Source organism: Vipera berus (genome assembly GCF_964194415.1).
Source record: "Vipera berus genome assembly, chromosome: Z".
In the NCBI taxonomy this organism is placed as follows: Eukaryota; Metazoa; Chordata; class Lepidosauria; order Squamata; family Viperidae; genus Vipera; species Vipera berus.
In genome coordinates, this window is record NC_138205.1 from 40,841,108 (window position 1) to 40,853,475 (window position 12,368).

Genomic DNA, 12,368 nt, shown 5'->3' on the forward strand with positions numbered 1-12,368 from the left:
TGCAACCATCAAAGCATCCCACAATCACATGATTGCAATGTGAACTGCACAGCCAGCTTTTTACAAGCAAACTCAATGGAGAAGCCAGCAGTGAAATTGCAAGCTATGATGTCTGCCTTAATGACTGTGTTGTTTAGTGTTGGTGTTGCCAGTCCCAGTTGTGCTTGTTAAGTAAGGTTTACTCTATGTAAGGACTAGGCATCATAGCAAAGAGATAGACTAAGTCACTGAGCAAGGTATGCTTTCTAGATGTGGATGAAGCTATCTGTTGGATTCCTGCATATGAACCATTGCTGTGAAGCTAAGAAAGATTTAGACTGAATTGAATGATCTGAATCTAAACACAATTAGCTGAATTTCTTTAGTTCAGAGGGCAAGTACAACATGACCCTCTATAATGCCAAGAATTTTTGAGGAGGTTGTTATTATTAGGACAGACCCAGTTGTGCTATATTATTATTAGGACAGACCCAGTTGTGCTATAGTAGATGAGCAGCTGTATAAGCCCGATAGATGATGATGATGATGATGATGATGATAGATCAATAGATAGATCGACAGATAGATAGATAGATAGATAGATAGATAGATAGATAGATAGAGAGAGAGAGAGAGAGAGAGAGAGAGAGAGAGAGATGTATAGATGTGGATATATTTGTTTAAATGTGTAGATTAAAGATTGTAATTTTAAGCTATGAGTTTTTAACCACATATTTCTGAATAATGCATATGTGGCTGAAATCATATACTGTAAATTAATCCATTATTTACAAATTAAAACAGAGATACGATAGATGATAGATAGATAGATAGATAGATAGATAGATAGATAGATAGATAGATAGATAGATGATTAGATTTACATAACACATTAAGGCAAAGACAGCCAAACTACATTATGATTTCCTGCAATGTTTGAATCTGTTGAACCGAGGTGTATTCCATATCCCTTACCACTAGTATACCAATATTGTACTCTTTGCCCAAATATTAACTCAGAGAGTTATTATTAGTCAGAATACTATGAGATTTAACCAGTCCTGAGTTTTAGTAACTCACTCCATAAAACTAAATGAATACTGAGAACAGGTCAGGATGCTTGTGGATTTTGTTTGGTTTGTATTGCAATCAGCACTGTGAAGTGAAGTAATCTGCTCCATGCCTCTCAAACATCTATGCCAACTGAAGCCCTTTGGATGTGATGCTTCCATTCTCAGCTCAAAATACATTCCAAAGTGCACACAGAACGTACATTATTAGAAGATATATTTAAAAATACTGTATTCTAGGAAACATTCGTTGTTATTTTATTTAAACATTCATTTATTTTATTTTAAAATAAAAGTAGTGTTTAAATGCAGAAATGATATAAAATTCATCTCTGACACTGACCTGGATAGCAATTGGCTAACACAACCATTCAGACTGAGAAGGATAACCATAAAGAATTCCTACCTGGGATTCTTGTTGTTGAGACTGAGTGTGATCTCATTTACACAGGCTGGATGGGTCATCACAAGGCTGAATCCAGACTAAGGGAGAAGTGAGACAATTAGCAGCCAAAATTAGCAGCTGAAGTGAATCTAGATGACTGAAAGTGGAAAGACACACAGGCATGGCTCTTTGGTTACAAAGAGATTCAAAGAGTATAATTTTTTTAAGCAAACTGAGGCCATATGGAATGATTGATTGTGGCAAGCCAAACTGCTGGTTACCCATTTTCAAGTGATAATTATGAATTTCTTTGCACATAGAGTTTTAAAATCTCTCTTTCTCTCTCTCATTTTCTATCTCACACACATACACTTTCATAATTTAACCAAATTGTTTGTGTGATGTCATTTAACAATAACATATAAAAGTTTTAAGAGCCATACTAGTCCTTAAGACACCTGAGCTCTTCAAACATTTGATTATTGCTCAAATATTGGGCATTCCACCAATTCCCACAACCATATATGATGGGAGTAAAACATTCTTTTTCGAACAAGCTGGCCTGGTCTGACGGGATGGGGTTGGGTTTTTAAAACTAGTTTTAACTTTAATATGTATTGATTTTATGGGCATGATGTTTAATGACTTTTTAATTTTTGTATTCGATTTTTATTGTGTATTGCCCTGTTCACCGCCCTGAGTCCTTCGGGAGAAGGGCGGTATAGAAATCAAATTATTAAATATTAAATTAAATTACTGGGCAACATCTTCCTTTCAAAAATAATAGTGCAAAATATTGTGTAAAATGATTTCCTAGGCATACCTACCTACTTATAAGAATTCATTGCAAACAGATTGTGCAAATCTGTCTGTACTGTACGAAAAATTCCAGTGTTTAAATTTATAATAAGTTTGCTTTTAATAGTTTTAATATGGTGTTTATGTTGTTTTAATTTTTAATTGTGAGCTACCCAGTTTGATATAAAATGAGCAGCTGCATAAATGTTTTAAACAAACAAATAAATAAAAGAGGGTTCATCAAATCTAACATTGGTTTGCAACAAGCACCACTGACTACTTTAAGGGCTATTGAATTCTCTCTTTCCAATTTGCTTACTGTGGTCAAAACCAAATTCCTCTTATATGTTGATGACTAAAAGCCCCATGCAAGCAGGCCATTTAATAATTACAGATAACAGAGTCCAACAGTTTTGGAAAGCACTAGCTGCTTACACTCCATGTTCTCAGAAAACCGCAAAACAATGAAATCTGGAATTCTAACATTAAAACATTAGGATTTTTCTTAGAATGCATATAGGCATATTATTCCTACACCTACATCTGATTTATGAGTCATTTGAGATGACATATTAGAAAACTGCCCAATATTGAACATTGTTTATTCAGATTAGCTCTTCAAATGGGAACCTTTCCAGCCCTATCTAGAAATATTGGGGATGGATTTTTTTGTATGGTACAGATTTTCTGCGGGGTTTTTCCTCCTTGCCTCTCCCCGATACCATGAATATACATCACTTCACACATCAATTCTAAAATGTAGGCAAGTTTCAAAATCCCTTCCCAATGTTGTATATCTATTTTCTACACATGGAAACTTTCACCTTTCTTATCCTCTTTCTCAATTACCTGATAATTCATAATAGCACGGAGACACATGATGCAGACATGAACATCATCCTTCTGGCTGACGATGCGTGAGTTCCGTAGTGCCTTCCTGTTGTGTGCCGGATTGAGTCTGGGGTAGAAATAAATTTAAAATGGGGAAGAGAGGGGGGAGAAACAGCTCAATGACAGTGGATGTCAGTCTCATACAAGAGTCCAAAAGTATAAAGAATAGCATATGAGAAGAATTTGAAGGGGAGTAGCAGGAGTCAGTATTAGTAGCAGGTTAGTAGTTTAAAATTTCCTTTCCTTCTAAATTTCCAATATAAATAGCTTCCAGGAATAGTTTTATCCAATCTGTTGTCCTGCAGCTGTGTTGCACTTTAGTCCCTATAATTTCTAGATGTGACTGGCTGGACATTATAGAAGTTAAAGTCCAACATATCTGGAAGGTGAGAAATTCTGGCCTACAGGATGTTGTCACCTTTGAAGATTTCCAGTCCAGTTTCCAGGGCATTGCTGCTTCCATATGATTGGACATGGAAAAGAATCTCAAGAATGGAGCTAACGACTATAGGAAAAAATATTATGCAAAGCCTTTCACATGGATATGGTTGAAGGACAATACAGAAGATGGATCCTGGTATCAGTTCTTCAGATTCTGAAAAACTGGTGGCTTTGGTGTCAGCCTTACAAAAGGTTTCTAGATGTCATGACTGAAGACAAGCCAGATGAAACTTTATATTATTTTTGTAAAACTTCAGGCTCATCTAATGCTCGACATTCCCTTTCCACAACCTCTGTACATCTCAGCCAATTTCCTAAGCTTCATGACAGTAGCAAGAAAAAATAAATAAATAAAGCCAAAACAAACTAACCAAAACCCCTTGGGATGACTATTGAAAACAATGAAAATCTAAACATGCAAATATCCCAGATTTTCCAAAATAATTCCAGTGACTGAACTTTTAGGGATGGATTGCCTCATTTGGGATGTTTAAAATAGCAAACCTCCAGCCCTCAAGACTCCCAGTGTTCAGTATCTGGAGTGCCTATGCATGAACACAAAGGTGAAAGAAGGGCGAGGGTGGCCTTGTCCCAGCCAATCCTACAGCCTCTGGCTGCATATGTGGGAGAGGGGGTTCTGATGAAGTCTGGGAGAAGCTCACCGGGGTGAGTAAGAGTTGACAGGTGGCCTGGGCTTACAGTCCTGCTCGGTGCCAGGGGCGCTGGAGGAGGGGATGCTGGGGTGGACTTGTTGAAAGAATGTTTGGATCTGCTGGTTCAAGTGGCAACACCTGAAGGAAGTGGAAGAGTGCAACCCTGCAGGACAGGAGGGAAAAATAGGATGCTTCAGGTGGATGCCTCCCTGTCCCTCCCCCTTCCCGAGCATGGTGGGAAAGTGACAGTTTTGGAATTATAGGGAGGGTCACTTGCAAAACAACCTTGACATCCCTTTAGCATTTTCTTTAGGTAAATCCAGCCCATTATTACCCAATTTTCCAATGCAAGTCTACTTCTACTCTTTGGGATTTTCTCTGCGTTATGGGCAGGAATATTTTCTTCTCTAAATTGTGTGGCTTTGTTTATCCCAAGATTGTGTGGGGGGGGGGGAAATTGCCTGCAGGAGTGGGGAATCCACCTTGGGTCAGTTAAGTCAGTTGTTTTCCAAAGTCAACACCATCCTATTCAGGATTAGGATCTTATGTTACAAAAAGGCTGATTAGCCTAAGAAAATCTGGAATCAGTTAAAGCATTTAGCCCATTGAATCACAAGGCCCAGCCCCTCCAATCTTGAAGGGGGGGGTGTATTGGTTTTCACTTCACTTCTGAAATGTAAGTAGAGAGAAAGGCTTCTAATGTTGCATAAGAAATCACATTAACAAAGCATGGAAGGTGTCTTTTTTGCACTCCTCCGAGATGGGGTAGGTCACATATCGATTAATGCCTCAATGCCTATCAAAAATGAAAGAGAACGAGGAAAAAAAACATACATGTGGGCTTCCTTTTCAAACTATGATTCAATGGATCATAGTGTTGAATCTCTCCAGAGCTGATGAACCCAAACTACACACGTACTATATCCCATCAACTATATTCTCCCTATCCAGGAAGGCAATATCTGGGTACCTACCATGAGGCATTTCCCCAAAGGAAGCATGCAAAAGAAGCGTGGGGTTAGAATAAGAAGGAAGAAAAGGAGTTAGGACAGAGATGAGAGAAAGGAGAGGAAAAGATAACACTGGTTTTGCAAGTTTGTTAGAAAGTTAGCAGTTAACACGGGAAAAGCCCCCATCTTCTCATATTTGTTATTGAAAGCGCTACCTTTGAGGTAATGTGAAAAACTTGGAAACTAGATTATGATTCTATACTATTATTTTAGATTGGTTTACTTAATATAGTAACTCTAGCATGTAAGAAAATGTTTAAAAAACTCTCCAACTACAACCTGGCTCCTTTGTAGCCATTTTCCTCTGGGGGAAGAACAGTGCACACTGCATTCTTTGCATTGCAAGTAAACTTTTAATTTCTAAACTAGAGATTGAAAAATGAGTAATCTCTTGGGAAATTTTTTTTTTAACTTTAAGAAATTTTAAGAAATCTGGTGGGATCAGAGCTTTTAGTATTAGTTATTAAGCTGGCCTACAGAAGTCAAAAAACAGGAAACAATCTGTGGAGCATTTCCTCATACTGCTTCCTACTGGGCTCATTTTAATGAGCAATTAATCTCATTGTTCCATTTAAACTCGGAGCTATCTTAAATCCAAAATATTTCTGATTGTTTTAGATGGTTCTGAGATTCACCCTATACATATACTTGTATATACATAGATAAGTAAATAAACAAGCTACACCTAGCCAGCCTGCCACCCTCTGTCATACAATTCTTTCATTTGGCATCATTCTGGCCTGATCTAAAAGAGTAAGAAATTGTGGCTTACACTAACTGAAATGGCCTCTGATTTCCACACTGCTTATATTATAGCAAATGATAACTTTATAGCAAAGGCTTTTTAACATGTGCCAAAACCTAAGACAGGGGTCCCCAACTCCCGGTCCATGGACCGGCACCGGTCTGCAGCATGCCAGAAACCAGTCTGTGCAAACAAGCCAAGGCCCATCCACAGGATGCAAGCAGCGTGCAAAACCACACCCGCTCTGGTCTGCGAAAAAACCTTTCCCCATGGAACCAGTCCCTGGTGCCCAAAAGGTTGGGGGCCACTGCCCTTAACTTGCTGGCTTTTCTATAATTTTTGTATTTTATTTTCTAGAGAAGTTTGTTGTGCAGAGAAAATATAAAACGGGGCTGCCTGTCTTTCTGTCCCATGTGCTTCATCTGAGTAGTGGGAAAGTTGTTTAAGAAAACCTACCCGAATTTCATTTGGTTACCTGACAGTCAAGTGCCTTGTTTTGATGGAACCCTGTGTGGGAGAGCAATTGTTTCTGCTGAGGTCCTCTAAAGATCTGTCCAGGGCCTTTCCCTTGTCTGACCCGGGGCTCCCATTGTCAGTGCTGTCCATATCATACCTGGAGCCACACAGACAAACACAAATGTGCATCAACAGGTGAGTGGGTGGGGTTTATTGAGGCTCTGGCAGTGAAATGGAAGAAGATGGCATTACCATTCTATACATTTCAATAAATTCTCCTCCCTGTAAAGATTCACAACTCAGTTGCTGAAATAAACATGGCCCTTAGGCTCCATTTTGGCTTTGGCAGCGTCAAAGCTGGGCTGCTATCCAAGGTGCTAAGCAAACTGTCTTTGTGTCTTTTACTTTGGTGTAAACAGTTTCCAGGATTCTTTCTCTCTTTTTAACTAGGTTCCTGAGGTCCACTAGCTGGACTCAGGCACAATGTTATTATAGGTGTAATAAATGGAGCAAGATGGTAGCTTAGGAGGCGGAGTCATTATATACTTTATATGGAAGGTAGCTTACACATAAATACAAACTTACATCTGCATTACTTCAGATTAATAATATTAACAGCTTTTTTTTACCAAACTGCTAATTGTTTTATTTTTTTATTGTCATAATTAATATTTAAAATCAATGAAATATTGTTGTCAAGAAATCATTGAACTAACAGGTAGTCCTCGACTTACAACTGTTCTTATAACAACAGTTCAACATTATGACAGTTTTGGAAAAAAGTGATTAAGGCCTGTCTATACACTTTCAACCACTGCATCACACACACACACACACACACACACCTGCAGTCATGTGATCACAACTGGGGCACTTGGGAACTGGATGGCATTTATAACTGGTTGCAGCATTTTGCAGTCACTTGGGCTCAATTGCTTGACAATCACATTTGTCAATTTCACTTCCATAAAAAAAACCTCAACTGGGGAAGGTGGATTTGCTTAATGACTGTGTGATTCACTTAATCATAATCATAATAGTAAAGTTGGAAGGGACCTTGGAGGTCATCTAGTCCAACCCCCTGCTCAGGCAGGAAACCCTATTCCATTTCAGACAAGTGGCTGTCCAGTCTCTTCTTAAAAACTTCCAGTGCTGGAGCATTCACAGCTTCTGGAGGCAGGTTGTTCCACTGGTTAATTGTTCTAACTGTCAGGAAGTTTCTCCTTAGTTCTAGGTTGCTTCTCTCCTTGATTAGTTGCTTCTTGTCCTGCCTTCGGGTGCTTTGGAGAATAGTTTGACTCCTTTGTGGCAGCCCGAGATATTGGAACACTGCTATCATGTCACCCCTAGTCCTTCTCTTCATTAAACTAGACATACCCAATTCCAGCAGCCGTTCCTTATATGTTTTAGCCTCCAGACCTCTAATCATCTTTGTTGCTCTTCTCTGTACTCTTTCTAGAGTCTCAACATCTTTTGTACAGTGTGGGGACCAAAACTGGATGCAGTATTCCAAGTGTGGCCTTACCAAGGTATTGTAAAGTGGTATTAATACTTCACATGATCTTGATTCTATCCCTCTGTTAATGCAGCCTAGCACTGTGTTGGCTTTTTTGGCAGCTGCAGCACACTGCTGGCTCATATTGAAGTGATTGTCCACTAGGACTGTGATGTGATTCATTTAACAATTTTGACATAAATGGTTCTAAAATAAGGTTATTCATGTGATGACTCACTTTATGACTTCCCCAATTTATGCCAGAAATTCTAGTTCCAATTGTGGTCATAAGTCAAGGACTATATGTACGGCAAGGGATTAATTATCTGTCCTTGATCTGGATCTACCTCATATGCACTTCTACTAGATATTGTTGAGGTATGTTTACAGGTAGTCCTCAACTTACCACCATTCGTATAATGACTGTTCAAAGTTACAATGGCACTGAAAAAAAGTGACATGACCGTTTTCGCACTTACGACCATTGCAGCATCCCCATGGTCACATGATCAAAATTCAGACACTTGACAACGGAATCATATTTATGAAACATGCAATGTACCGAGGTCATGTGATCCCCTTTTGTGACCTTCTGACAAGCAAAGTCAATGGGTTAACAACAACAACCGGGTTAATAACTTAACAACTGCAATGATTCACTTAACAACTCTGGGAGGAAAAGTCATAAAATGGGGCAAAACTCTACTTAACAAAAGTCTCACTTAGCAAGAGAAATTTTGGCTCAATTGTGGTTGTAAGTCAAGGATTACTTCTATTTTTCCTATAATACGCAGTGAAGTTTGCTTTTAGTTTTGGGCATAAAAACCTGCAGGTGGCCATTTTTTTGCCTGTAATGGCGGAAGCAGAATAAATTTATGCTAAAAGAACATATACAATTGTTTCATTTGTAAACAAAGCTTCCTTAATACAACATACTAAAGCTGGGCACATGAGATCGGCTGGGAGGGTTGCTTCTGTACCAGCCTCTCTGCTGCAAGGCCACCTCCCTGCTTGAGCTGCTTGACGGTGGGAGTTTCCCAGGTTTGTGGATCTGGAGGACTTCAATCTGCCATCCTTTCAGTCTGCCTCAGAGGCAGCCCAGAATTCATGGATGCCATGGTGGTCATTGGCATAGGCCCAGAGCATCCAAGGACCTCCTCAGGATAGCAGTCACTCTGAATATGATTTTCTTGTTGGAACAGTGACAATGTAATCTGGTAGGGGATTTGTCATTATTCCCAGAACACACCTGGTAGCTGTGAGATTTTCCAATGCTCACCGCCACGCAGGGAGGCAGACCTATTTGGGTGATTAATGGACCCACATGGGTTTCAGAAGGAGCTGGGGGATATCCTGGTGGTTCTGCTGCATGGCCCAGTGGAGGCTTTGGCTGCAGCCTGGAATCAGAAAGCAGTCGAAGCCCTGGACAGTATCACTGCCATGCACACTCTCCTGGCCCAACAGTCCCCAAGATTTATGGAGGAGCTGAGGGTGCTGAAAAGAGACAAAAGACAGATAGAGCACTGCTGGAGGAAATCTAAGAATGAAGCTGACTGGATACGGATCACAGCCACAATTAAAGCCTACCTCATGGCAGTAAGAGTGAAAAAAAAATCACTATTTCTCCAGTCTTATTGCATTCTCAGAGTGTTGCCAGAGGCTCTGTTCAAAGTCCCTCCTTGAGAAGTGGGGCTTTGATAATCATTTCAAGAGCCCCGCTCACATCCATTCTCAGTTTGAATCCAAGTGTGGAGCATGTCCATTGGAATCATTTGATCCTATTGGACTTGAGGAAGTGGACAGGATCTTTGGGGCTGCTAAGGCAACTACTCACTTATTAGATCCATATCCCTCTTGCTTGGTGAAAATCTCCAGGATAGTGACCTGCAAATGGGTCCAAGTGGGATTAACACATCAGTGCAAGGGGAAGTGTTTCCAACACCATTTAAGGAGGTCTTGGTGTACCACTTCCTCAAGAAACTATCACTGAACCCAAGTCCTTTGGACAATTTTCATCCAGTTTCCCACCTCCCCTTTCTAGGGAAGGTGATGGAGAAAGTGGTTGCCTTGCAGCTCCAGAGGGTCCTGGATGAAACAGATTATCTGGACCTCTTTCAGTCAGGTTTCAGAATGGATTATGGGATGGAAATCACATTGGTCATACCATCAACCATAGTATCCTTTTGGCCAGCTATGGGCTTTGAGGCTGAGTGGCACTGTATTGCACTGGGTCAGCTCCTTCCTCCAAGGCCAGTCCCAAGAGATGTCAATAGAAAGCAAGAGGTCCAGTCCATGGCCACTCCTTTGTGAGAAGCCACTGGTACTTTTTAACATCTACTGAAAACCACTGGTAAGATCATCAGACCCTATGGGATTAGATATCCTCAGTATGTATCTCCATGATGCAGTTTTACATACTCCATCCTCTGGTAATCCAAATGATGCTGTGGCCATCTTTTCTCAGTGCCTGGAGGCTCTAGGGATCTGGATGGGGGACAACAGGCTTCAGCTTAACCCAGGCAAGATGGAATGACTGTGGGTGGAAGGGACTTCAGGATCCAATTGTTTATCATCATTAACTCTGGATAGGATTGCACTACCCCACACAGATCCGGTGGGGGAACTTGGGAGTCCTCTTTACTCATGACTCCTGCACAAAGAGCAGGTGACAGTTGTGGCAAAAAGGGCCTTTGTGCAACCTCATGTTGTGCCCCAGGAACACCCTTACCTGGATCATGAAGCACTGAGCATGGTCACTTATGCCCTAATCATCTCTCAGCTGGATTACTGCAACAGACTCTATATGGGGCTGCCCTTGAAGAGTATTTGGAAGCTGCAGCTGGTATAGAATGCAGTGGTGCACACACTCCTGGGAGTCCTAGGACTGCACATATAACACCACTACTACATACTGCAGATTACCAGTTTGCTTCTGGATGCAATTCAAGGTGTTGGTTGTTACCTTTAAACTCCTACATGGCTTGGATCCAGAGCATCTGAGGATCTGTCATTCCCTGATGGGACAAGCTCATGCCAGCAGAAGGAGCCTGTACTAGGAATCCTATCTGCTAAGGAATTCCAGCAGGCAAGTTCAAGGATAAGAGCCTTTTCCACTGTGGCCCCATCCTTGAGAACTGCTCCCACCCTTTTGGTCCTTCAGAAGGATATTAAAATGTGGCTTTGCTGGCTAGCCTGTGGCTCTGAAGAGGCTACTCATTGCTTAAGGGTTGAGAGGGTAAGAAGACCTTATCCCCTATCCTGTCATCTCTTAGTTCTAGTTTTAATATACCTTCCATACTCTTAATCTGTGTGGTTTTAGTGTGTTGTAATATTTTAATTATTTTTCTATTCTTTTTTAACTTGTATGCTGCCCAGAGTCACATGTAGGGGAATGGGTGGCATAAAAACTTAATAAATATTAACAATAATACTTGGCCTTGAAGAAATGAACTGGTCTTAGACTGTCAGTCATGGTTAGAGAAGCAACCACCCATATCACTATGGCTTAAATGTCTTCATTTATTGAGGAATTACTCCTCAGTAAAGTGGTATATGATTAACATATATTTAACAGAAAAGGGTTTTTTTCTATAAAGCATTATGTTTCCTTTGAAATAATTTACAAAGGGTTCATTATAGTAAGACCAATGCTATAGTCTGTTAGCAGAATCAACTCTCTCTCTCTCTCTCTCTCTCTCTCTCTCTCTCTCTCTCTCTCTCTCTCTCTCTCTCTCTCTCTCTCTCTCTCTTCCTTAACATAAAAAAATAGCTTTTCTGAACTGATACCTTGCAGATGTCTCCTGAAATTAAGTAGAAGTTTGAAAATCAGGCAAAAAATTACAAGTTTGCCACCCTCTAGTTTCCTGTACCAGGAAGTGGGAGGGGGGAACCCTTATGGCTCCTATATGACTCATCTATCCTCATTTGGGAGCACAGTTTCAGCAAAAACAGCAAACATTCTTATTAGTGTAACTTGACATTTCTCTTGCTGATTCTTTCTTGACACAGTTGGAACTGACTGATATTAACCTACATTGGAAATGTTTTTCCAATTCTTGCTTTCCAATTCCAATGTTAAAACTAGAAGAAGAAATCTATGTGATTGGAAACCTTGCTTTCCTGTCTTAAATGTGATTTCAGTCCAAACAGCTATTATCACCTTTCTCGTTATCAACAACTTAACAAGCTATTTTGTTTGAGGTTTAACATGTATTGTAATTGTGTGTCAACTGATTCATTGGAAAGTGACAAGAGCTGAATGAATATATAATCTTGGATAAGTTTCACTAGTAGAACTCCCCTCTAAAAGGATAATCTGATACCAATTTCATGCATATGTGTATGCAGACAAAATACAGTGTATGTCCAATTCTCAAAAGGTCATGGAAATTATTTCTGTGAGGTCAAGAAGCCTTTAGGCTCTTTCCCCATTAAACAGGATAGCA

At 40.1% G+C, this 12,368-nt stretch overlaps 1 protein-coding gene across 1 annotated transcript in view; it reads right to left on the reverse strand.

Annotated features, from left to right (window-relative positions):
• Nucleotides 1-12,368, reverse strand: part of FMNL1 (formin like 1) — a 102,306-nt gene that overhangs the window by 31,979 nt on the left and 57,959 nt on the right. The window contains exons 6-9 of the mRNA XM_081344415.1: nt 6,448-6,585; nt 4,227-4,355; nt 3,082-3,190; nt 1,456-1,532 (exon numbers count right to left, since the gene is read on the reverse strand). Of these exons, the coding sequence (XP_081200541.1) occupies nt 1,456-1,532; nt 3,082-3,190; nt 4,227-4,355; nt 6,448-6,585 (453 nt within the window). The remainder of the gene's footprint in view (nt 1-1,455; nt 1,533-3,081; nt 3,191-4,226; nt 4,356-6,447; nt 6,586-12,368) is intronic.